This window comes from Tinamus guttatus, unplaced genomic scaffold (assembly GCF_059628265.1).
Source record: "Tinamus guttatus ecotype Peru unplaced genomic scaffold, ASM5962826v1 Tinamus_guttatus_pri_ptg000036l, whole genome shotgun sequence".
NCBI classification, from domain to species: Eukaryota; Metazoa; Chordata; class Aves; order Tinamiformes; family Tinamidae; genus Tinamus; species Tinamus guttatus.
In genome coordinates this window covers 973,480-995,980 of record NW_028288570.1, presented here as the reverse complement: position 1 = coordinate 995,980, position 22,501 = coordinate 973,480, and the positions used below count along the sequence as shown (strand labels likewise).

At 38.5% G+C, this 22,501-nt stretch overlaps 1 protein-coding gene across 1 annotated transcript; it reads right to left on the bottom strand.

Moving 5' to 3' along the window:
- Positions 1 to 2,461: 2,461 nt before the first annotated feature.
- On the bottom strand, positions 2,462 to 17,025 carry PNISR (PNN interacting serine and arginine rich protein). Its single transcript, XM_010213702.2, has 11 exons — positions 16,765 to 17,025; positions 15,440 to 15,625; positions 12,730 to 12,953; positions 10,865 to 11,051; positions 10,132 to 10,322; positions 9,485 to 9,622; positions 8,633 to 8,732; positions 7,859 to 7,912; positions 6,375 to 6,545; positions 3,848 to 4,949; positions 2,462 to 3,583 (listed from the first exon to the last, which is right to left on the bottom strand). Exons 1-11 carry the CDS (start codon positions 16,850 to 16,852, stop codon positions 3,553 to 3,555), a joined length of 2,472 nt encoding a protein of 823 aa, XP_010212004.2. The 5' UTR covers positions 16,853 to 17,025; the 3' UTR covers positions 2,462 to 3,552.
- Positions 17,026 to 22,501: the final 5,476 nt, after the last annotated feature.

The window sequence follows — 22,501 nt, the reverse complement described above, 5'->3', positions numbered from 1 at the left end:
CATTCATGAAATCTGTGCCCAGCGGTAGATCTATTCCCCTTCACACTTGCAGAATGTTTCTGCTGGTAACACTGAGGAGACACTCAAGTTTCTTCATACAAGCGTTCATGTTGCCTGAATCAGATATAAACTTGGCATCCATAGTTGAAATAATTCAATGACAAAACACTGTGAACTTTCTAACCTTGTCTAGCTACCTTCTCTAAGAAGGCTTCTCATTCCAGTGTTTGTTTTTTTGCACTTCTCCTTGCATACAGCGATACCGAGATGCCCATCAGATACACAATGCCTGAACAAATTCACAGTGAATGCACAGGAGCTTAGTTCTTGGATAAGGCAAATGTATTCTTGAATTATCTTCTTTCTGCTCTTACTGCAGTTACAAACAACTTGCTATTAAAAAGTGTTGCACAGTATATTCTGAAAATATGCTATTTTGAATTTTTAAAAAAGGAAAAAAAGAAAACCCACTAAATGAGGACTACAGCAAAGTCTCCAAGTTGTTTTCTCTCAGCAGCAACTAATACCCAACAAACCTTATTATTACATCTGCAGAAAGCTTCCCTACTCACCTTCTTTTCATCCAACAAAGCTCATAGTAGACTTAGGAGTCATTAGGAGTCGCACAGCTACTGAAGAATAAGAATTCAAAGCCAAGAAAACCTTTATGCTAAGAAAGTTTCCTTAAGACTCAAAACTAAGCCTTTCCATAAACTGTTTTGTTTTAGACTTTGCAAATTAGTTAATAACTTTTCACTTATTGAGCAAAGGAAAGGCAAAATACTGAGAATGAATATCTAGATTGTCATTAGACAATTTCAAAAAAAAAAAACAGCAAGCAAGTTACATGCCCACTGGCAACAGCCTAGACTCTTTCTCTTAAGCTCCCAAAGAACGTCCCTCAAAGACCCAAATGAGAGCAATTTATTTTCCAAGCCAGGAATTGTTACTAGGCCATATTTCAGAAAGTCTGGTGTTGCTCAGTCTTTATGGTTAAGACTGTCTTATTTAACTGCCACTGCCTGGCTTATCCCTGTAGCAGCCTGTTCCTGGTCTTAGATTTATATACTGTGTACCTTTGGATACTTACAGTTTCTGTTGTATTTATGGCCCAAGCAATACTTGCATGCAAACTGTTTTCCACTTGGTTCCACAGCATCTCTTTATTTATATATTAAAAAAGACTTTCAAGGCAATTCCCCCAGAGTCACTGCGTAACGTTTAGGTGTATGTCTTGCTCACCGCATGTCTTTCTCTCCTAGGCTGCAAGAGTATTCTTAAAATATTCTTATTTTAAAATCTAAAATAATGACAACCGAATTTAGACTTTTCTACGATTACCATCTTTGTATATATTTGCATATGCCTCAATTTAAGATCACTTAAAATATATGGCATCAAGACTGGATGTTATTTTAGCCTTTACATTTGAAAAGCACTGAAGAACGGAATTACCAGAACATGATGACGTGTATAATATGAACGTGAAGCTGACACAATCCCAACGTACTGATAATTACTGGTGCGCTTAGTACGATTTCTGAAACAGTTACATACAGCGGTTGTATGCTCTTTTTATTGGCATACAGTCACTAACCATATAAGTGCATTTGTGTCAAAAAATAATTTTAATTTTTACAGGAAGTGACAAAATTCCAGTTGTTGGCAGAGTATATAAAGCTCTTCATACACAATCTTTTTTTTATTATTATTGAACAGATAAAATCTGAATTGAAAACCAAATGCAATGCATCATGGAAACTGTATTCCTCAATAGTTTTTCTTCCTCAAAAACAAGTCCTTCTATGATATCTGAACAGTTGTACTACCTACTCTTCAGTAAAATCCTCCCTTTAACCAGGAACCAATAGTGTATTGATTGAGATATCTCAATATTTATATCTATACTAATGCAAGTAAAAGTAGCATGTTGCAAATTATGCCTTATTTTGCTATCAGGTATGACTGCTTAATCTACTTCATGTAAAAAGTTCCCAAATTTGGAGGGGGCATATTACTTATAACTGAATTAAATGATTACTTAGCTGTAGAAGTGTTTTGATAAACATGCATGTATTTCCCAGCCATTAACTTGCTTAATAATTGCACAGACATGGATTCTTTGCCAAAGCACCAGACTTATTTCTGCATCTCGTTTATGAAAAAAATGACATCGGCAAAAATGCTACATAGCTGGACTCTACTTTTAGTTAAATGAATTAATCTGTTCAAAAAGGCAAGCTTTGCAAAATCATATATTGCTGATACCAGCATATATTTTTTTCTTTTAGGAGATAACCCTCAAAGAGGCCTCTCACTTTGCTGTTACGCCTTTTGCCTTTTTCACGATTGCTATTACACCAGATCTTCTAGGCACAGATCATTAATCTTTATCTAAATTCTGTAACAGTCACTGGCCTAGGGTTGTTTTGGCTGGTCTTTGTTTGTTTCTTTTTATTAGTGTTATTTCACAGTCTTGTTATTAACAATGATTTATTTCCTGAAGAAGGAGGTAATCAGAGACTTCTTTCACTTTACGGTAATACTAAAATCAAAGTTTTGGTTAAGTTGCTGTTTAACCAATGTATTGACTTAACAGGAATCACAATTTTCATAACACTAACAAAAATAATCAGTTTCAATGCTGACTACACGTGATGCACGTGCCAAAATGTAAAGTTTATCTATTGTCAGTTTTCTAACATGTACTGAGGGCCCTTTATACATATATTCAAGAAAACATCTAAAATGCTGAGTCTTGTTCCTGTAATAACCCTGACTGTCCAAGAAGTTTTCTCTGAGCATCAAATACAAGTGGGTGAGGAATATAGTTCCAGAGCTTAACACTGTCACACTTCATTTAGTTGCACATACTCCTGAAGGGCTGTTCAGTCTGTTTAAGTATAGGCTTGCATTACAGTGACCCATATTTTACACACACAGCATATGTCACTTGATATTCAAAGAAAAAAAAAAGAGATTAAAAAAATTATTACACATACTTAAAGAAAAAAATAAGATGTCTATTCTTTGTTCTCCACATTCCCCACCCAGCAGATTAATCTCATCAGGTCCATGGATAACATACTTCAACAAGTGTCTTATGTTAAAATCTTTTTTTTTTCAAGTACTTTAAAAATTTGTTATACCAAAAAGCTGCCCTTTTTTTTTTTTAAAGTACTTTCTACAACTTAACACAAAATTCAGGTGCAAGAATTTTTAACAAAAATGAACTAAAGAGCTTTATTGACATCACAGTACATTCAAGAGTAATTTAAGAACATTACAGCTGAAAGAGAATGGCATGTTTTATATTCTTATTAAGCACTACCGTTCTCGAAAAAAAAAAAAAAAAGTAATACAAAGAAATCCTATTAGGTATTTAATTCTGAGCAGCATTTGGAGAAAAATACACCTATTTACAGATAAAAAAAAAAGAAAAAAAAGGATTCTGGTTTCACCTACATAGCCACAATGTGCCTCTATAATGAGACAAGCCTTTTATAACTCATGGAATTTTTAAACGTCATAGCACTTGTGCCATATCATTCCTCAGCGTTTACGACGAGGAGGAGTTGTTGATCTGAAAAATAAAGGGAAAGGGAAGAAAGTTAATTGCAAAAAATAAAAGACCCCCAAGCCCACACACACTTCAGGCTTAATAATTAATAGTTTTAAAAGACTTTCCAAAGTTACTTTTGCCCAAGACAAGAAATATAATAAATACCATACTTTATTAAAAAAAAACCCGAAACTTTCATATGCTGAACACATGAAGACGAATAGCAAAAAAAAAAAAAAAGGTAAAAAAAAAAAAGTCAGACAAAATACTTAAAAATTATACTACCTTGATCGTGACTTAGACTTGTGTTTGCGGCTTGCCTTCTTACCAGACCTTTGAGATTTCTCCACGGAGCATGATCGAATATGCTTCGATTTCTTGGCCTTCTTTTCTTTACTGCTTTCTGGGGATTCAGAACTACTCCTTGCGCTAGATTCAGAGCCTGAATGTTTTTTGCTATCTTTGGTAGAACTTTTTTTGCTGTCCTGTCTGGAGTCCTGTCTTACTATTTTCACAGTTATTGAATCACTGCGAGAGAAAGTTCTTTCACTGTCTCTTTTTCTCTTTAACCTACTGTCATCATGATTGCCAGCCTTAATTTCTTTCTCTTCTTTTTTTGGCTTGTCCTTTCTTTTTTCCTGATCTCTCTCCCTTTCTCGGTTCTTTTTCCTGTCTTTATCTGTATTCCCACCCTGCTCTTTTTTCCTTTCTTGGTCTTTGCCATCACTTTTATGTTTGTGCCTATTTCCAGGGGGACTTCTACGCTGGTCTTCACTCTTACGCCTATCCCTACTCCTGCTGCGGCTGGCTCGGATAATTCGTCTGTCTCTCGAGCGACTGCTACGTCTGTCCCAACTCCTCTCCCGGGAAGGACTTCGATTTCTGCGTCTCTCCCCTCTTTCAATGCTCAGATTTCTACTAGGTCTTCTCCTCTCCCTTATTTTTTCCCTACTTTTACTTCTCTCTCTCCTGTTCCTGTGAGAGTAGCTCCTGCTTCTGCTGCGCCTAACCTTATGTGAGGGGGTCCTACTGCGACTATGTCTCTTCTTCCTCTTCGGGGAGGAAGAACGTGAGGAACTGCGACTACTACCTGAGCTGGTGCTGTATGATGAACTAGACACACTGCTGCTACTGCTGCTACTTCTGCTATTGCTGCTGCTGCTACCACTACTAGAGCTCCTGGACCTACTCCTGCCTGTCCTCTCCTTTTCTCTACCCTCTTTTTTTGCTTCTAAGTCAAGTGAGATTGCATTTGGAGATCTTTTCTTCTCGTGAATCATATCTGCTTCAATTTCTTTTCCCTCCTGTGATGATAAATTACTGTTTTGTTCCTTGCTGATAAATTCATTCATCTCTTTCGACATTTTTTCATTTTGTAGCTTTTCTTCTAAAAAAGAAAGAAAAAGAAAAAAAAGAAAAATACATTTTGAAGTAATTAGAAGTAATATGTCAAAAAATTCCACACCATTACTTTTGGAAAAAAAACAAGATTTCCTAGTACCTTTCCGAACGCTTACAATTACTAGACTGTCACCATAAAACCACTTATCAAACAAATTGTTGTTTCTTGGAGTTTTCTTTTGTTGCTGTTGTTGTTTTAATTCTAAAAAGATTGTTCCCCCATTTCAGGAAAAGTGGAGAAACCAGAGACTTTTAGAACTATCTGAACATTTCATTTTCAGTGGCTCTGGACTATGAACACCCTGGGCCACGAGCGCTCCTAGTTCACCCACATGAACCCACTCTCTGCTGACAACCTCCCGCACACCCGGTTTTCCCCTTCTCCTCCCTGCTCCCCTCCTCCGGCCACACGGGTGCTCCCTGCCTTCCTCTGGGTCACTCGTGGGTTTCAGGCTACCCCCTCTTTGCTCTGCAGAAGCTGCATTTCCCAAAGAGCATCTCTCAACCTCAGATCCACGTGGACTGCACCTGCCTGCGTGCTCTGCAGGACTTGTTATCCAAAGCTGTCCTACATCCTGTCTGTACAGTACTTTTTACTGCAGGGATCATTGAGAGAAACCATTCCTTTCATGGCTTTATCCAGAGATAACTTAGATTAGCCCCAATGCCAAATAGTTACAAACTATTAATAATTGTTTAACATAAGAACAAAATGAAGGAAACTATCCATCTTAAAACAAGAAATAAATATGCTGCCATTTTCTCTCTTCTCCAGATTAGGAATTTAGATCACTGGGTATTATGTGGGTTTATTACTATTGTATTCATCTGTCCATCAAGATTGTTCTGCAGTTATACAAGGACAAGCCTGACTGCAATAGCCCTCTTTATAGTATTGATACAACAGAATACTTTACCTTGCAGGATAAAGCAGCAGTAAACCACTGTAAATCACACATTGTTCTTTGAGATCAATAATCTTCAGAGATGGGGTTTAATAATCTGTCCCCAGTATTAGGCCCAAAAATCCATTTATGAAGGCAGAGCATATGGACACATGCCTCAGTTACACCTCAGTTACAAGTGCAACACTGAACTGAAAGTTCAAAGAAACGAGAGCCTCCAGATGTACATTCTGAAGGGCATTCTGCACAAGAGCGTGCAACCCAAAAGCAGCTTTTCAGAACTAAAATGTGCTAAAAATTTATGAAGTTGCTTGAACATCTTTTCTTCTTTAGTAAAATAAGTAAAGTAAGTAAAAATAAGTAAAATATTTTACTAAAGAACAATATTTCTAAATTTGGCTTCATATTTTTGGTTCAAAATGTTCTTCCACTCAAAACGATTAACACGCGCTCTCTAAATACCAGAACCCCCACGGAGCAGCACAGCAACAAAACAGGCGATTTACCTTCTAGCTGTTTTTCTAGCAATAGCTGCTGTTCTCTCTCCTTTCTCCAAAATGCTTCCTGTTTTTGCCTGATTCTGTGTCGTAATTCCTCCTCATCAGTATCAGATGATTCAGAGCCTCTGTCACTCCTCTCATCTTCACTGTCTCCTGATCCATAACCACCCAGTCCACCTGCGTGCATAAAGTCCAGTCTATCACGAGGAAAGATTAAGTTTTGTTCTTAATATTTCTGTGGGGCAAAGAGGAGAGTAACACTGCCCTTCCTTCACTTTCTCTTCTCTGAAGAAGCCACTTTATTCTGGCATGTTGTTTGACTGCTGTGATCAAGGCCCCCATATCTGCATTGGTGCTTAGTGTCTGGTTCTACTCCTCCTGGAACAGCTTGTCTATTTTCGTCAGGCAACCACTGTGATCACGACACTTTTTCCATTGTATGGAAGGGCAAAAAAACGTGTGGAGATCATAACAATGCCTTCCTATCAGGAACCGCACGGAGAAAGCGGGGAAATGCCCGGGACTTTTCCCTGAAGACATCTCTGAAATGACTTCAGCCGTCTCCGTAGTCCAAGGCAACACAAGTTCTGAATGCCATAACAATTTCTCTAGTCTGATTTTCTATTCTGAAAATACTGCACTTTGAAAGGTACAGAGGTGGAACAGAAATGGTCTTTCTTCTCCCCAAAGATATTAATAACTACTGAACTGATAAAAAAGTCAATTTAAACATCTGACATGGAGAACCTTTACTTTCTTTGAGGCTGAAGTTCTTACGATCTTTATTAAAGTACTTTTAAAGCGTCTGAACACTCGGGATGAGAACCTTCAAACTAATTCATTGTAACACCATGTAATAGACACACCAGTGATCATTCACACTTTGTTGTCTTAAGTTTTTAGATGATAAAAAGTGCGTGTTAGGAAAGATCTTCTGCTGTAATGTCTCAAGCTGGAATTTCAAGTTGTTTTTCATGTGTTGCCTTTAACTCGTAATCTGACATATGGGAGCTTCTGCACATATGTAGCTTTTCAATAAACTAGAAATTCCAAACATCGTATTTTAGTTACAAACAATTTGTGTTCAAACATTATTGTTCTATAAACTTTTCTTTGTTGTTTGGGTGGATCAAAACAGGAGAAAAATATAGAAATTGTATTCTTCGCTCTAAGAGACAGCAGTGTGCTCCTGGAACAATCATCTTATTGAAAAGTAAGTTTAGCTCGTGTTCTCACGTATTTTTCAAACTTAGGGCAAGATTCTGATATACTAACTCGCACTGACTAGTCCTTTATTCCAAAAACCATCCCACTGATATCAGTAGGATCACCTGTGAAACAAACAGAGGTGCTGGTAATGACAAAGTTACAGGAAAGCGACCCATAGTCCTGGGCAATTAAAATCTAGCTTCAGAATACAATCTCTAGAAATGCAAGGCAAGAGTGAGACTCCCCCTTTAAGCCCTCTCCAAAATAAGGAACATACTTACCGAGTCCAGTGAGGGAAGCCAGTGCACTGGACTGTGCCAGCTGTTTTGCAGGAGCTTTGTATCACATCAACAACAGGAACAACATGTTAACACAAATAGCCACGATTTCATAGTCATGAGAGTCTACGGTATTGTTAAATCTACTACTATTGCTGTTCTTGGAGGGGAGAGAAGAAACATTAAAAACGCATCATCCATTTAAAACCAATTCTAGATTTTCTGACCACGAAGATTTAGAATTTAACTGCAAATTAACAGTCAACAGAAAAAAAAAACACGTCTATGTCCATAAAACATTTTTCAAGTTACAGCATCTGCACATCATAATTTTCAAGTTTCAATAGTTACAAAGTTAACTCAATTATGTTTAAAAACATTTGTTATGTAAATAGAGTAACATGTTAATAGTGAAAGCAGAAGAATTACTAATTGAGGATTCAAAGTTCGTCTCTTTTCACTTCTGAACAGCTAAGAACTTGAGATAAAAATGATAGCATTAAGAAACGGCTACAACTCAAAAGCGATTGACACACAGGCACCATTTTAACTAAATAAATGAATTATATGAAGGAAATGGAATAACTGAAGTAACTCACAATACACTGCACAGGACAACAGTACATGATTACTGGATTTGAACTCTATCATAAAAGTCGGATGCATTAAACTGGGCTTGTTCTTGGGGGACAGCTACAGAGGGTAAGTGTTCTAGAGACATGCAAATATAGAATATGCACAGAGGAAACTTCTTTTTTCTTTAAAAAAAAAGCATACCTTTAGTTGCTTTACGGTGCACATCTTTGGCCACATAATAAATTTCTTCATTTGTGACATCTAAAAGAATCTCTGTCAGCAGCAATTTTGTCATCATCATCTGAAGAAAATTTTATACACGATTAAAGGTAAAAAAACTCACAACTAAAATGGTCATTCAAGTTATATTCCACCACACAGCTTCATTTTTTTTAATAGCTATGAAAGTATTCTTTTACACATTTTATTTAATGTTTTATTTCTGCAGATATCACTTAAAGGAAAACAGAAAACAAAACAGAAAAGCTGTATATGAAATGCAGCAATTTTGCTCTACTTGATATATCAAAGCCAGAATTTTAGCAATCACTAACTCTCACTGCTAAAATGAGGTATGTCTGCTTTCATGCGAGCGTGAAACTCCCCCTTCTACAGCTATAACTGACAGCAGAGCCAAAAGTTTCCCAGACACAGTGAAACTCTTGCTGGTCCAGGAGTTGAAAAGTTCCTGGCCTTTCCTTGCAAGAACACACTTCTTAAAACTTCCTTGCACAGAAACCGAGGTTGAAGCATAGATTTCAGATGGATGTACTTAGTCTTTAAAAGTTTTCAGAAATTGGCAGAGTTAACCAAAACAAGAGAATTAATCTGGGTCAAAGAAAAGGTCACAGTCACTCTATCCTTCCACTACTATGCTAAATATGAGTTATATAATTCATGTCCTTGTCTATATTGAAAGGAAAAACATTATAAAATGTGTACTATACCCATATGAAATGAACAGCATCGGTCAGAGAAAAATGTATTAAATTCTGTTAAGGAGGAAAAAAAAAGGCAAATAGAAATACTTGGGAAGAACTAGATTATTAATACCATTTGATACTCCTTTTCTTCTTCTGTCATCTCTGGTTCACTTTGCTCCTCTTGAGGAGCTGGGGATGGACTCCTGCTGATTTTCTCAACACTTACACGTTCTGTGTTCTCAGCTTCTTCATCTTCCTCATCACTGTCCTACAAAAACATTTCAGGGAAAAAAAAAGATGTAAAGCTTATTAATTTCTATTTATAGTAATGATTTTGATACACAGATCCCTTCCCACACAGGATAAGTAAACTCTCAGTTCACTGCCAAACAGTCAGAATTGCAAGCAAATGGGGTAAACGCTAAAGTGAATGTAACACAAAGCTCTTTAAATTGGTACAGTTTAGCAAATACAGACATCTGAATTTGTTCAGGTCCTTATTTAGGATTCACACCCTCGTTAAAGACCATACGTGTTCCCAGAACACAAAACCGAAACAAGCATAATTTTATCATTCTTTGCTATTACAGAATAAGCAATAAAATTTTATCTGTGAGCCATTAACAACTTTAAATATCAAGTAAATATTAACAAAGAATTAGTTGCACGCACTTAAATTAAGTAAGAGGCAAACCGAAATACAGTCTCTCTTTTGAAGAGATCAAAAAGTTAGCACCTTTCAATAAATAGAAACCTGAACAAAGGCTTTCTACTTACAAATTTACTTTTCTGAGGTAATCGTGGGCCATCCCCTTCTTCAGTCTCTTCACTTTCTTTTTTTTCTTTTTTAGACAACTGTGAACGCTGCTGCTCCATCCTCTCTTTTTCCAATTTTTTCTGTTTCTCTCTTTCCATCTTTTCCAGGCCCTCACGAATCCAGGCAGGAAGAGTTCTACGCTTCACAGCATCTACACAAGTGAAGTTCGCAGTTTTGTAAGATGGAAAAAAAAAAGATTAAAATAACAAGATACCAAGCCCTCCACCCCCATTCAAACAAATCACCAGATTGCAGACTGGTGCAAAATAATAGTTTTTTCTTTTCATAGAATCCTTAAGTTTGGAAGGGACCTCTAGAGAGTACCTCTAGTCCAAGCCCCTGCTCAAGCAGGGTCACCTAGAGCACGTGGCACAGGACTGCGTCCAAGCGGGTTTGGAAGATCTCCAGAGAAGGAGACTCCGCAACCTCTCTGGGCAGCCTGTTCCAGGGCTCTGTCACCCTCACTGTTAAGAAATTTTTCCTTAAGTTCCTGGGAAACTTTTGATGCTTCAGTCTGTGGCTGTTTCCTCTAGTCCTATCGGTGGCCACCACTGAAAAGAGGCCGGCCCCTCCCTCCCTCAAGGTATTTCTCTTTTTTTTTAAAGCTTTTTATTAAAACAAAGTCTTCAAATTCTTTTTAAAATAAAATCTCTTTCCAAAAAGTGCTTTTCTGCTTCTGCAGCTAACACGTACCGATCTGCGGAGGCTCCTGCTTCACCGGCATGGCAATAGGCGAGCGCTGGCGATCTCGGAACGAGGGTCTTTCCCGTCGATTCTGGGGAGGTGTCGGAGGGGCAGGTGGCCCTGGTGGCCCCGGAGGTCCTGGCTGCCAATAAGGAGGATGAAATCCACCTTGGGGTGGACCAAAGGCAGCCCCATGCTGAAAGAGTAATGCAGTTTATTTTTCTTCACATTTAACACCATATACATCATGAGCATGTGTGCAAGTCGGTCTAGAGTAATCCATGCAAGAAGGAATCCATGATTTTTAGGCTACTGAGATCTCCCCATCTGCTCCCAATCCTGCGGTCCTCAAGAAACAGATTTTTTAAAAGTATTTAAGAAGTTAATTTACAGATTTGAAAAACATTTTTAGAGTATAAACATGGATGGTAACAAGGCAGAAATGGCTTCAAATGATCTCCTTTCATACTGTGCTAAATATCAGGCCCTATAATGACTCTCTAACTCCACCCATTTCTTGCCAGTTTATCATCAGAGCATGCAGCTGAACGAAAGGTAAACAAAAATAAAGGTTTTGTCTGGTTCCCCTACATCTACAACTTAAGGTCAAAAACTAAAAGGTCAAGTTTTTATTGCACAAAAACGTGGCACTGTGCATTTTAGAGTAATTATTCATGGATGTTATCAGTAAAAATAAACGTTATTGTCAATTAAAATAATAAATATATGCATATGTGAGTTTGGTACAGACTCTTGGGTTCTGAGTAAGGTTTATATAACCCAAGAGTCACAAATCTTGAGGTTTAGCTTTTGTTGTATTTGGTATTCAGAAATGCCTAATGCAACTATTTAAGACAGAGGTGTTGAGGAAGAATGCTGTAGCATCAAATATTTCTTTACTACATTCTATCCCCTATCAGGTTAAGTCACTAATAGCAGAAGCATTCTTGCACTACAATTTAAGGTCACGTATTCTTGTGGGAGGAACAAATCTTATGTACTATTTAGAGAGTTTTGAGAAATTAAGTTTTGATCCCCCATTAGTAAACACAGGAAAGTATTATAAGCTAATGTATTTGAAAGTGATTAGATCACCTCCTGCCTAACAATATGGATGAACATGAATATTTAGTAATAGCAAAAAGTAGGCCAGAAGATAGAAACACATTTCTACGACTCTGTCAGTCTTCCCCTGCACTTGTTTATGAACAGGAGGCCGATGTTCCAAAAAACAGTTTGTCATTTATTTCAAGAGCTTTGAATGTACTGTTGAAAACTGGGGAAAGATCCATTCTGCCCTTATAGAGTTGTATAATGACCGCTTTTATTATCAGTGTTAAAACTACCTCTAATTTTATTATGTTACACAACTTAAATATCAAAATGATGAAAAATTGGATGTGGATTTTTAGAAATACCATTTTTATTCAAAAAAAAAATCACAGTAGATAGATATGGAAAAGATCAACTGACCCTCCAGTCTATCTTCCTGCAAATACAGGACTGTCCTCTACAGTACATTATCTAGTCTATTTAACTATGTGTTTCTGAACTTTCCTTTTTCTCTTTTTTTTTTCTTTTTATACATGCAAAGCTTTATAATGTTAGTTATATAGTTGAAACCATTGAACTTGCACACAGCAGCCATTTCTCACTACTAGCATAGAAAAAAAAATCTGGCCTCAAAGTAAAACTGAAAATTCTAATGTCGTCTTCTGTAAAGTATTTTGTAAAATTGTATCTTAGCAGATAACAGATTCTGTAGTTGTTTGTAGAACCGAAGAACGAAAGTCGCCGCTAGATGATATTAGCGGAACACATCCATGGAAGGGACTCTGCACGTCTACAGTATTAAAGCAACAAATATGTTTCACCTGATAGTCAAACTGGTTCACTGGCCCCATTGCAAAGTTATCAGGAGGTCCCCCAAAGTTGTGATTGTTCTGGTTAAATATATGCCTGTTGTCAGAAGCAAATTCCCCACTGTCCTGACTGTTGCTGTCTTCAGATGGAGGAACAATTTCCATCGGTCCTGGGGTTGGTGTCATCCACTGCTGATCTGGAGGTGGATGAGGGGGCTGGTGAGGCATTCCCCATTCTGTTCAGGATTTAGAATACAGTTCAGTGTGAAGTTAATAAGATTTATATGAGATACAACGTTTCTCAATTCAAACACAGATGGTAAAGCTATGAAGAATCATTGCTCTGCAGACTGTATTATACTGGATTGATTAATAACTTCCTTGGCCAAATAAGAGAAATACAGACAAATTGCTGTAGCTGAACCAGAACATATGTTCTGGAGGAAAAAAAAAAAAAATCTGAATTTGTGCATTTTGAGTCCATCACAGCACTTTTAAATTCTACCAACTCTTAAAGCACTGTCCCTCTTTCTCTACTTCTGTGCTATTCAAATTTGAAATCAATGAGCTGCCTCATTCCTGTGTGATAGGCAGCATCAGCACTACTGTAACTACTAACAAGGCATCACATATTGTATCTACTTGGTAGCCCCCTTATTTGTAGGATCCAAGATTATCACTCCTTTTACTCTCAAAGTCATCCTGTAAAGTCACGTCTAGCCGATTATTCCATTTTTTTCCAGAGCCAATACCTCCCGGGACAGTAGGTTTTATCCTTTGGGAAAGTTCTACAGTAGTTCCTGCTTATAAATACATGTTTTAATATTTGACAGTGTTTAAATGCCTGGTTCCCTTCACTCTGACTGGAAGCTTCCAAGCTGCACAGGACAGGCACTGCCTGCACTTCTGGAACCCAGCACCCTTCAAAGGGAACTGTTTGCTGGCTCTACACCGTTGGTTTTCACACTGCCGTTATCCTCTGCTGTCACCAGTGTGCACAGGACCGTTTGAATCCAACGCAGACTGAGAAAGCGGGAAGGAATATGAAGATGACGTTTTCTAGAAATAGCGTGAGTATGTGAAGGAATATTTTGGCTAATATGATGTAGTTTGACTGTTGTGGTTACTTTTATAACTAAGAGTGAAGTTGTCTAAATTAGGGGAAGCTGGGTTGGCTCTGCATCAGCAGGGTCTTTACCAGAGTATCCCAAAAGACTCAGGAAACAACCCATTCCTCAAACAACACACCCAAAAACAGTAATAGGGTATCACATGTTTTGGCTCTCTAATCTAATTCTGAGTGGACACTTTCCTGCTCTCCACTTTCTGGGGGAGCTTGAGCTCATAACACCCTCATTAGCAAAACATCTTCTCCATTTCTACCATCCCGTGATTATTTGTCAAACTAACACTAGATTTTATTCTCTTTCACAGATTTTATTCTCTTTCAACTCATAAATGAAGCAGGATGGGATGAAGGACTCAGCACTGCAGGACCATACAAAGAACACAGCTGTTCAATACAGACAAAATACTACTGTGCAAACTTCTGCTTATAATACAGAAACACAGCTAGAATATGCTCTCTATATTACTACATAGTGAAGTATAAACTCTTACATATGGCCACAAAAACTTACAGCCCAGGACAGCGATGTTAAATTTAAATGAAACCTGATGACTACACCAATTTTTAGGAACTAACAAGGACAGACTAACCTTTATCAAGTACTGCACTCAGGCAGACCTAAGGAGCTACAATGAGAATTGGAGGTTTTACCACTTCGCTCATTACCAGAAGCAGCAGGAGACATGATTTTACTGTGCCTATGGAAGGCACGCAGGCAGACTGACAACCTACATTCCTCACAAGCTTCAAATCACATCATACCACACTGAAAAATTTTAAGAATACAAATTCTTGGTGGAAAATATCCATTTTAACACACACCTGATATCAGTGTTAATTTATGAAGAAAGAAACTAAAGTTGAGACAATTGCAAAGAACTGAAAGCAATCAATTTTAACACAGCTTTCAATCAGCTTCAACTTATAAATGAAAAATTATGTATGACAATTAGATATGCAAGACAAAAAAGGCAAATATTAACCTCTCACTATATGCTCAATGTCTTAAAATTACACTTTATACACAGACCTTCACACATCTCCTTCTTCAAACTTCTAAGAAAACTCAAACCAGCATCTGCCAGCTATATTTTGAACATTTTCTATATGTCAAAATCATGCCAGAAGTAGATATTTGGCTATAGAAGAGAGCAATAGATGTTCCATAATTCTGGAGCACCAGCCTTCAGCGCTGCAGTCCCAGTGCTTTGGGATAACCACTGACATGCAAGATGCAAGAACAGATTTTGGGAAATAAATATATAACTGCAATTCACACTTTATGATTCTACAGTATTCAGGAGTAGAACAACTCTATTGCATAAGCACTAGTATAAAACAGGGTTTTTATTTATATAGAGGTTAGTGAGTTGTGTCATAAGACCTTTGTATCTCTACTCTTACCCAAACTTTGCAAGACACTGACTGAAGAGTAGCAGTCTAATACTTGATTAATTAGCTGATCCTACTGCTAATATTGTATATTGAAATCACAGGGTCAGGACATCCACAAACCCAAAATAAGCCTGACAAAAAGAACATTTAATTATGGGGAGAAAAAAAAAAAAAAAAAGAATGGGAAGGAAGACAAACCTGGCTGCCACATTCTGTTGAAGTTGGAATCCCCCTGAAAATTATTATGGTTGTTTGGACCAGATTCTATTCCCGAAATATCCTGTCCATTTGGCATCATTCCCTGTTGCTCCACTACATTCTGTTGCCCTGAGGCTTCCCGCTGAGCAATCCATGCTTGAGCTAATGCAGCCCAGTCTATCTGGCCTAAAATAATCAGAGAAACATAAAAGGTTAGTGTTGGCATTTTGAAGGTGTGACATTGCTTCTCAGTTACGTGCCTAATTGCTCGAGAGGGACAGGCAATATTTACCTTCAGCAAGTATCACCAGCACAATGGTTACTTATTCACCGTGCACAATAAAACAAACTGGTTGCAAATATGAAAATGCACATACTTGCTGAAGTAGAGTTTCTCCATGCATATTTGAAGCACCATAAGGCAGATTATTTTAGGTTCACATTAGCATTGCATGGTAGCAGTACTTTTTTTATTTTTTTTCCTCCTCTAAACTATACTAATTATGTCAGAATGAAACACACCTTTACATTTTTCATTAATGAAGATTCAACCTCAGGAAAGATGCACAGCTAGAAAACATTTTGCAGTGTATGTTCTTTGTAAAACATCTCTTTTTTGCGATGCTATTTAATGTTACAGTTCTCTCCACCTGTCTTATGTACCATTATTCCTACCAGTAGTAAATAAATTGCACTGTCATCTAACAACAGGATGATGTCTATCGCTCATTATCAAACCAAAAAATGTTGATTATACAAAAATCTGAGCAACAGATAACAATGCAAAACCAGTCAATCTGTTCATTCTGCTTTAGTTTACATACCTCCCTCCACCTATTTTTTTGAATAACTATGTCATGATCATCACTACTGTAACCTGAAACAAATATTGTATCAATTGCCCCAGAGTGTGGGTAGAGGGGTTCTATGTGTACGCCTGCATCAAAAATCCTGCCACACGGGCACTGAACGACAAGGCAGATTTTCCCAAATGAAGGTTTGTTATAATTTAGCTTGACTAAGAACTGAAAAGGGTATAGATTCTGTAAAAGAACATGAGGCATAAATGCATGTCTGTATGACCGATGTAATGCTGATAGGTTATCCAGGCAACTCAGTTAGAGGTCTATTTTGCATATTAAGTATTAAAATTGTCAGAACTCTAGGTATGGATTCCATTTTTTAAGTTGTTCTGAAAAGCATCATAAACCTATTATTTTGAAAGCAGACATAATAAAGCAATTATCAGTAATGATCGGTAATGAATATTCTAAAATTGAGATTATAACAGATAAAATTAAAGCTGCAAAGCTTTCAGGACTTACTTGGATCTTGCTGGTGCTGAAATGACTGCATCCACTGCTGTTGGTTCAAAGGCCATTGCTGCCAAGGTTGTCCACCTTGATCCCACATCTTTTAAGTCTTTATATAGTCTATATTTCAACTAAAAATAATAGTTGTATGTTTAAATGGATGCCCATGAAATATCACGTAACTGAAACTTATATAATTGCAGATACATTTAAGCCTTCCAAAGCAAGCTGAAGCAATGCTGTCTCGGTATTTTTAGCTGGAGGAAACGGTTCATCCTCTAGAGCAATATCTGAAAGTATTACTGTAAGATTTCAGAAGATTAGTACGCTTCCTCCATACTTTTATGAGGAAATTAACTACAAAATAACATTCAAGGAGAGACATGAGAAGTCCATCAAAAAAACAAACAAAAATACCAAAAACCCACATGTATGACAATGAATGCAATTTAAAGAGAGCCAAAATAAACAAGGTATTATTTAAACTATATTCTTGCCTGCTTTCTAGGGAAAAGGGAGTATTCTCTAAAAGCTCCATACAAGGCTGTTAACCAAGTAAAAGGAAGGTCACTGTGTGGTAAGCAGATCATTAACAATCACACTGGAGAACTAAACAAGTACAAGATGCTCTCCACATGAACTTATATAAGTTAATTATAATTTCTCAGTGAAATATGCCTTAAGAGCGAAGAAAGAAACTTCACAGCATATATGCAGATTCACCAAAGGATCCCTTACAATCACCAGAAAGCTTTTCGGTGAGCAATGTATTTGCTTGCTGAGGGGCAAGCGACAGTGCTAGACCTTAAAAGAAGGAGAGCTCCCCACCTCCTTTGGGTGTCCTTCTGGGGCCAGACTTACAGAACAAACGGGGCACAGCAATTTCCCATGGTGTGCCCATGACCGGGCACCAACCTCCTTGGGTAACGTGCACCTCTGACGTAGGTGCAATCGGCTACGCGGAGAGACGGGCAGCGCTGTCTGCGCTGCTCCCAACGCCCTTCCTGAGGCCCAAGCGAGGGCTGAGTTTTGGAGCCGCTCCAGGGACTGCTCCCAGACGCCACTAGGGATGGGACGGCCCCCGGCGGGACTGACCCCCGCTGTCCCACGCAAGCTCTGCTACCACCTCAGGTGGCTTCACGTCCCCAAAGCCCTCCCAGCCCATATCCACTCCACAGGCCTTCCAGCTCACGACGCCTCATCTTGGGCTATAAAATACTACCAAACGCCCCAAACATACTGTGGGGTGCTGGGGAATGCATAGATGGCGGCAGCTAAATTACTTTTCCATGTTTTTGTCTTTTTTTTTTTTTGAATAAAGCAGAGTAGATTGCCTTAGTTTTGAGACGACTTAGACTCAAGTCAACACAAAATTACACGTATATAGTTCAGAACACTACAGTTGCCAACACATTTTTGGAGACTTTCAACAAGACCAAACCAAGTTTAATACCAGAGAAAAGTATCAGGCAGAACCTGCTTTTCTACTTTTACTATATATTTTTAAAGCCAAATTAAATCTATTTTTTATTTCAATGACGTTTTTATGACATTCAAACTTTTAGTAGGTGAAGATAGTGCATGTTCTACAGCGCATGCTCTTCACCAGCATTTTGATCTGTGTCTGCAAAGCCACCTCTCTTGCATTAGTTGAGTGTAGCAAAAAGCAGCTAATAACAGAACTACCTTGCCACTTAATGTAACATTAAGCTGCACCTGCAACACCTAGCCCTCTGAGCACTCACATAAACATATTTCACACATTGAGTATGAAAAAAACACCTTCCCGTAAATATTATCATCCTAAAATAAGAAGGAAGGAAATCATTCTGTTTCATCCTCCCTTTAATTCACCTTCCCCTTCAGCATCCAAAAATCTTTCAAAAGGCAAAATGAATTTAACACATTAAAATAAAGCTGCATCAACTGTGGTTCAGGATAACCACTTCAAAGAACTGAACTGCCTCACAGTGCCCATTTCCAATTATTAAAATAGTGCATTAAAATACACTAGTAATGATAAAAATGTAGTTCAGTATTTCTGACATTACTTACTGTACTAAATTGTACAGTACTAAATATGTACTACTTTGGAAAAAGGTTTGCGATATGTCACTAAAATAAATCCAGCCCAAGACTTGGCAAGGTTAAATTGTGAAAGTGTAACAGTATTATTAAAACACTTCAATTGAACTGGAGCTGCCCACATACAGTTTTGACCTAATAAGATCAGATAAGATTTATTTTTGTTTTACTGGCTGCGCCTCTGCGCTAAAGTCTTGGACAAATCAGATCTTGCTGACAGGTTCCAACTTGCACAATTAGTTTGTAATAAAATTTGGTAGCTGTTAAAACGCTCATTTATCTGTTTCTAATGAATTTGTCACGGAAAAGGATGTTTAATCATCTACTGTTTCTCCTTTATTCTCAGGCCTAGATGCTCTCTATGGACCAAACAAAACCCCAGTTTGGCAACACCAGTTCCCATGAAGGCCCAAGACACCTAATTCCTCAGAATCTCTTCTTTTAACCCATGCTCAGGGCACCCAGCAACTACCTCGCTACTCCGCAAGCTGCACAGAGAGGCAGGGCACGCTTCCCGGTGGCGGCGAGAGGGAAGGTCGCGCAGCCCCGTCCGGCGGTGCCTGGGAAGCCGGCGCGGGGAGAGCCCCTTCCGAAGCCGGCGCAGGGAGAGCCCCTTCCGAAGCCGGCGCGGGGAGAGCCCCTTCCACTGCCCCCCGCCCGGCGCCTTTACCCACCACCACACGTGGAGGGGCAGCAGCACCCTGTGGAGCTTTGAGGTCTGGCACTGCCTTCATTAGAGCCAAACACTGCCCTCAGAAAATGCAGGTTTTGATTTGTGACCTGAGTTTTCAAGGTTTTGTTTCTGTACTGCCTTTGAACTTCAGCTGTTTTCCTAAAGAATATTCATAGAGAATGGTGATTTTCATAGCTTGATAACTATAAAACATGCTGGCTCTCAAGTAAACACCTTTGCTATCAAAGTTAGCATAAAACTTCCTTTGCTAATCAGAAACATGTACTACACAAATATTTGAGCAAATACATCTCTTTCTTTATGCATCTGTGTAGGTACATGCAAGCACTTCTCAAATATGTGAAAAATGACCAAAACAATTTATCACATACAATTTATTTGCACTCTATTTTTCTATTTTGCTATTTTTGGCAGAAACGGGAATTGAATAAGGAGGGACTAAAACTGACATTATTCAGTAAAACTAACCTTAAAATACACTGGCGAAAGGAGAAAATATAATGTATTTAAATACTCCTAGCATTTACAATGGAACAATATATTTTAGCATGCACTATCCACAGCCAGTGCACAGAAATGATTTGTTCTACGGCTTAAACCTACCTGCCCCAAAGGAGCAGAAGGCCACCACTTCATGCTCTCTTAGAAGAGAGCAGGGGAGCTATTTTAGAGATGTTAAAAATAATAGCATCTATGCAGGCTGATGCAAGTATTCCCACAGTGGACTAACCAGATGTGAGAGCCACCAAAACTAGTTTTGAAATGAGGCCCATAAACTGTAGGGAGCCACAAATTACCTCTAAGGCAGGCATGCAGAAAAAGGCAGCCAAGTGCTCTGTACTCAGCATCCTTAAATTCACTGAACTCAGCCCAAATCCAAAGGGAGAAACAACATCCCCTACTCGGTCAAATCAACACCTTGACAACCCGGGAACAGCTGAGACCCCTTGTGCTGATGCCTGTGCTGAGGAGCAGACAACCCTTTCACACATGCAGGAAGTAACAACAAAAAGGTGAAGAAGAGAGAATCAGTTACAGATAAAAGAAGGATCTCCCTGATCAAATTAAAATGTACACTGCTAAAGCTAATTTGGGGCAGGTAGTGTCATACAAAACACAAACAACTTTGGATTTCTTATGAAATCCCCAGATCAGTATCTCCTGAAAGAGAGAGTCCTCATCCAACAGCAGGGGACAACTCTGAGCTGATTTCCCACCAATAACACAAGGCCAAATATGCTGCAGAGCACCCAAATTCCAGTGAAATGTTTTATTTCCACTGCAAGAGGGGAGATGAATACCTCCTAAAGTCTTTTAAATCCAAACATTAGGAAGACACCTCCTTCTTACTAAAGAGCCATGTCAATTTAGAAGTCATTAAGACACTCTGGTTCTGATGTCACTGGTGGCTAATGTGTGTACAACAACTTCTGAAAAGGAAAAAGGTTCAAGAATAGACTTTACAGGCTCCCACCTGCGAAGGAAAACACACTCACAACCCCTCATCACAGCAACGGGCTGCAGCTCTCTTGCTTAGCTGCTTTGTCCTCCCATTTATTTGATTACAGCCTTTCTGTATTTCCTCTGTATTGCCCTGTATTTTCTAAAGAGCATTTACTGGTGCTCCAAGATTTGTTCCCACATGTCAGATCAAAGAACTGGCACCTGAATTTATTCAAAATCTGTTTATCATTGGAAAATTAGAAGCTAATTTTGATTTTTTGTTCCATTTTTATATAGAAAAACAATCACAAGGAAAAATACACAGTCAATTATCATTAGTTTTCATGCATTTGACTGTCACAAATTATGACAGTCAAAATCATGAAATTCTGCTAAAGCTTTTAAAGTAAACATGTTCAGAAGTATTTTCTGTCATAAGCTTAACAGACTGATTTATATTCAAAGGCTGGATCTACTCAAACTTTCACATACCAAATTGCTGACAAGAAAAACGAACACCTTCAAGAGGATTGCTGGTAAAAGCACCTGTCCTGGCAACAAAACCAGAATAATGACATATCTAGGACTTACCTTCATCCCCAACAACCAGCAACCTCTAAGAGCCAACAGCACCCAGAAAAGAAAAATCTAGGCAGGTTTCAAACTCTTTACTTTAGGATATTACCCAGTAAAACGGTAGGCACATCTCTCTCGGGACAGTGAAGGAACAAATATTTTTAAAAAGCACCTTTCCAATCCTTTCCTCAGTTGTGAGGCACACCTCAGCTGTAGACAAAGCTCACTGTTAACTTGCTCTTTTAGGAAGAAAAAAACCCTCCACTTTAGCCTACCTATTCCTCCTCAAATAAGATATTTGCTGACAGAATAGTATGACACACCAGAAACACTACGCTCTGAAAAGCAGGATGCAGAGGCTACTTACTAGGAACCAGAGCTCTGAACAGTGCTTCATGTGCCCTTTTACCACTGCTCACAAAAGACAGTTACCTTGAGGCTCTTTCGCACAGACAGGAAAGTCACCCTGGCAGGTGCAGCACAACGCCCTGACAATTTCCCAATGACACAAGGGCTTCGTGAAGGCCCCAGTGGTACTGGGGGTCATGGGACACGATAGCAAAGATGGAGTTATTTTTTAGAGGTCACCCACAGAGCTGGAGCTCTAATTTACTCCCTCAGATTCCTCCAAGGTGACTCTACCTTAGCAGATTCATAGTGTGAGCTCACAAAATTTGCCATCCCATTCAACAGGGCTCGTACAGAGGTTATTATGGTTGGATCTCTCAACAACAGAGAGGAGCAGCCTCACAGAGCAAGGTCATTCCTGTGAATGCAGAAAGACAAAGTCTTGACATCCTGGAAAGACTGTCTTCAGTACATGCCTTCAGTACATGACACTAACAACCAAATTGAAAAATACAAAAATATCCATAGAAACAAGCAAAAACTGTCCCTGAACAAAATTATTTAGTAGAGTTAATGGGAAATGTGAATTCCTTTGATCGATTC

What these genes read in the sequence shown, in the direction of transcription:
- PNISR (XM_010213702.2), bottom strand. Translation starts at nt 16,852, where the DNA reads ATGTGGGATCAAGGTGGACAACCTTGGCAGCAATGGCCTTTGAACCAA. An exon ending in TGAACCAGTTTGACTATCAG is followed by an intron (nt 11,052 to 12,729) that starts GTGAAACATATT and finishes TTACTCTTTCAG; the next exon opens with CATGGGGCTGCCTTTGGTCC. An exon ending in GCACCGTAAAGCAACTAAAG is followed by an intron (nt 7,913 to 8,632) that starts GTATGCTTTTTT and finishes TGTGATACAAAG; the next exon opens with CTCCTGCAAAACAGCTGGCA.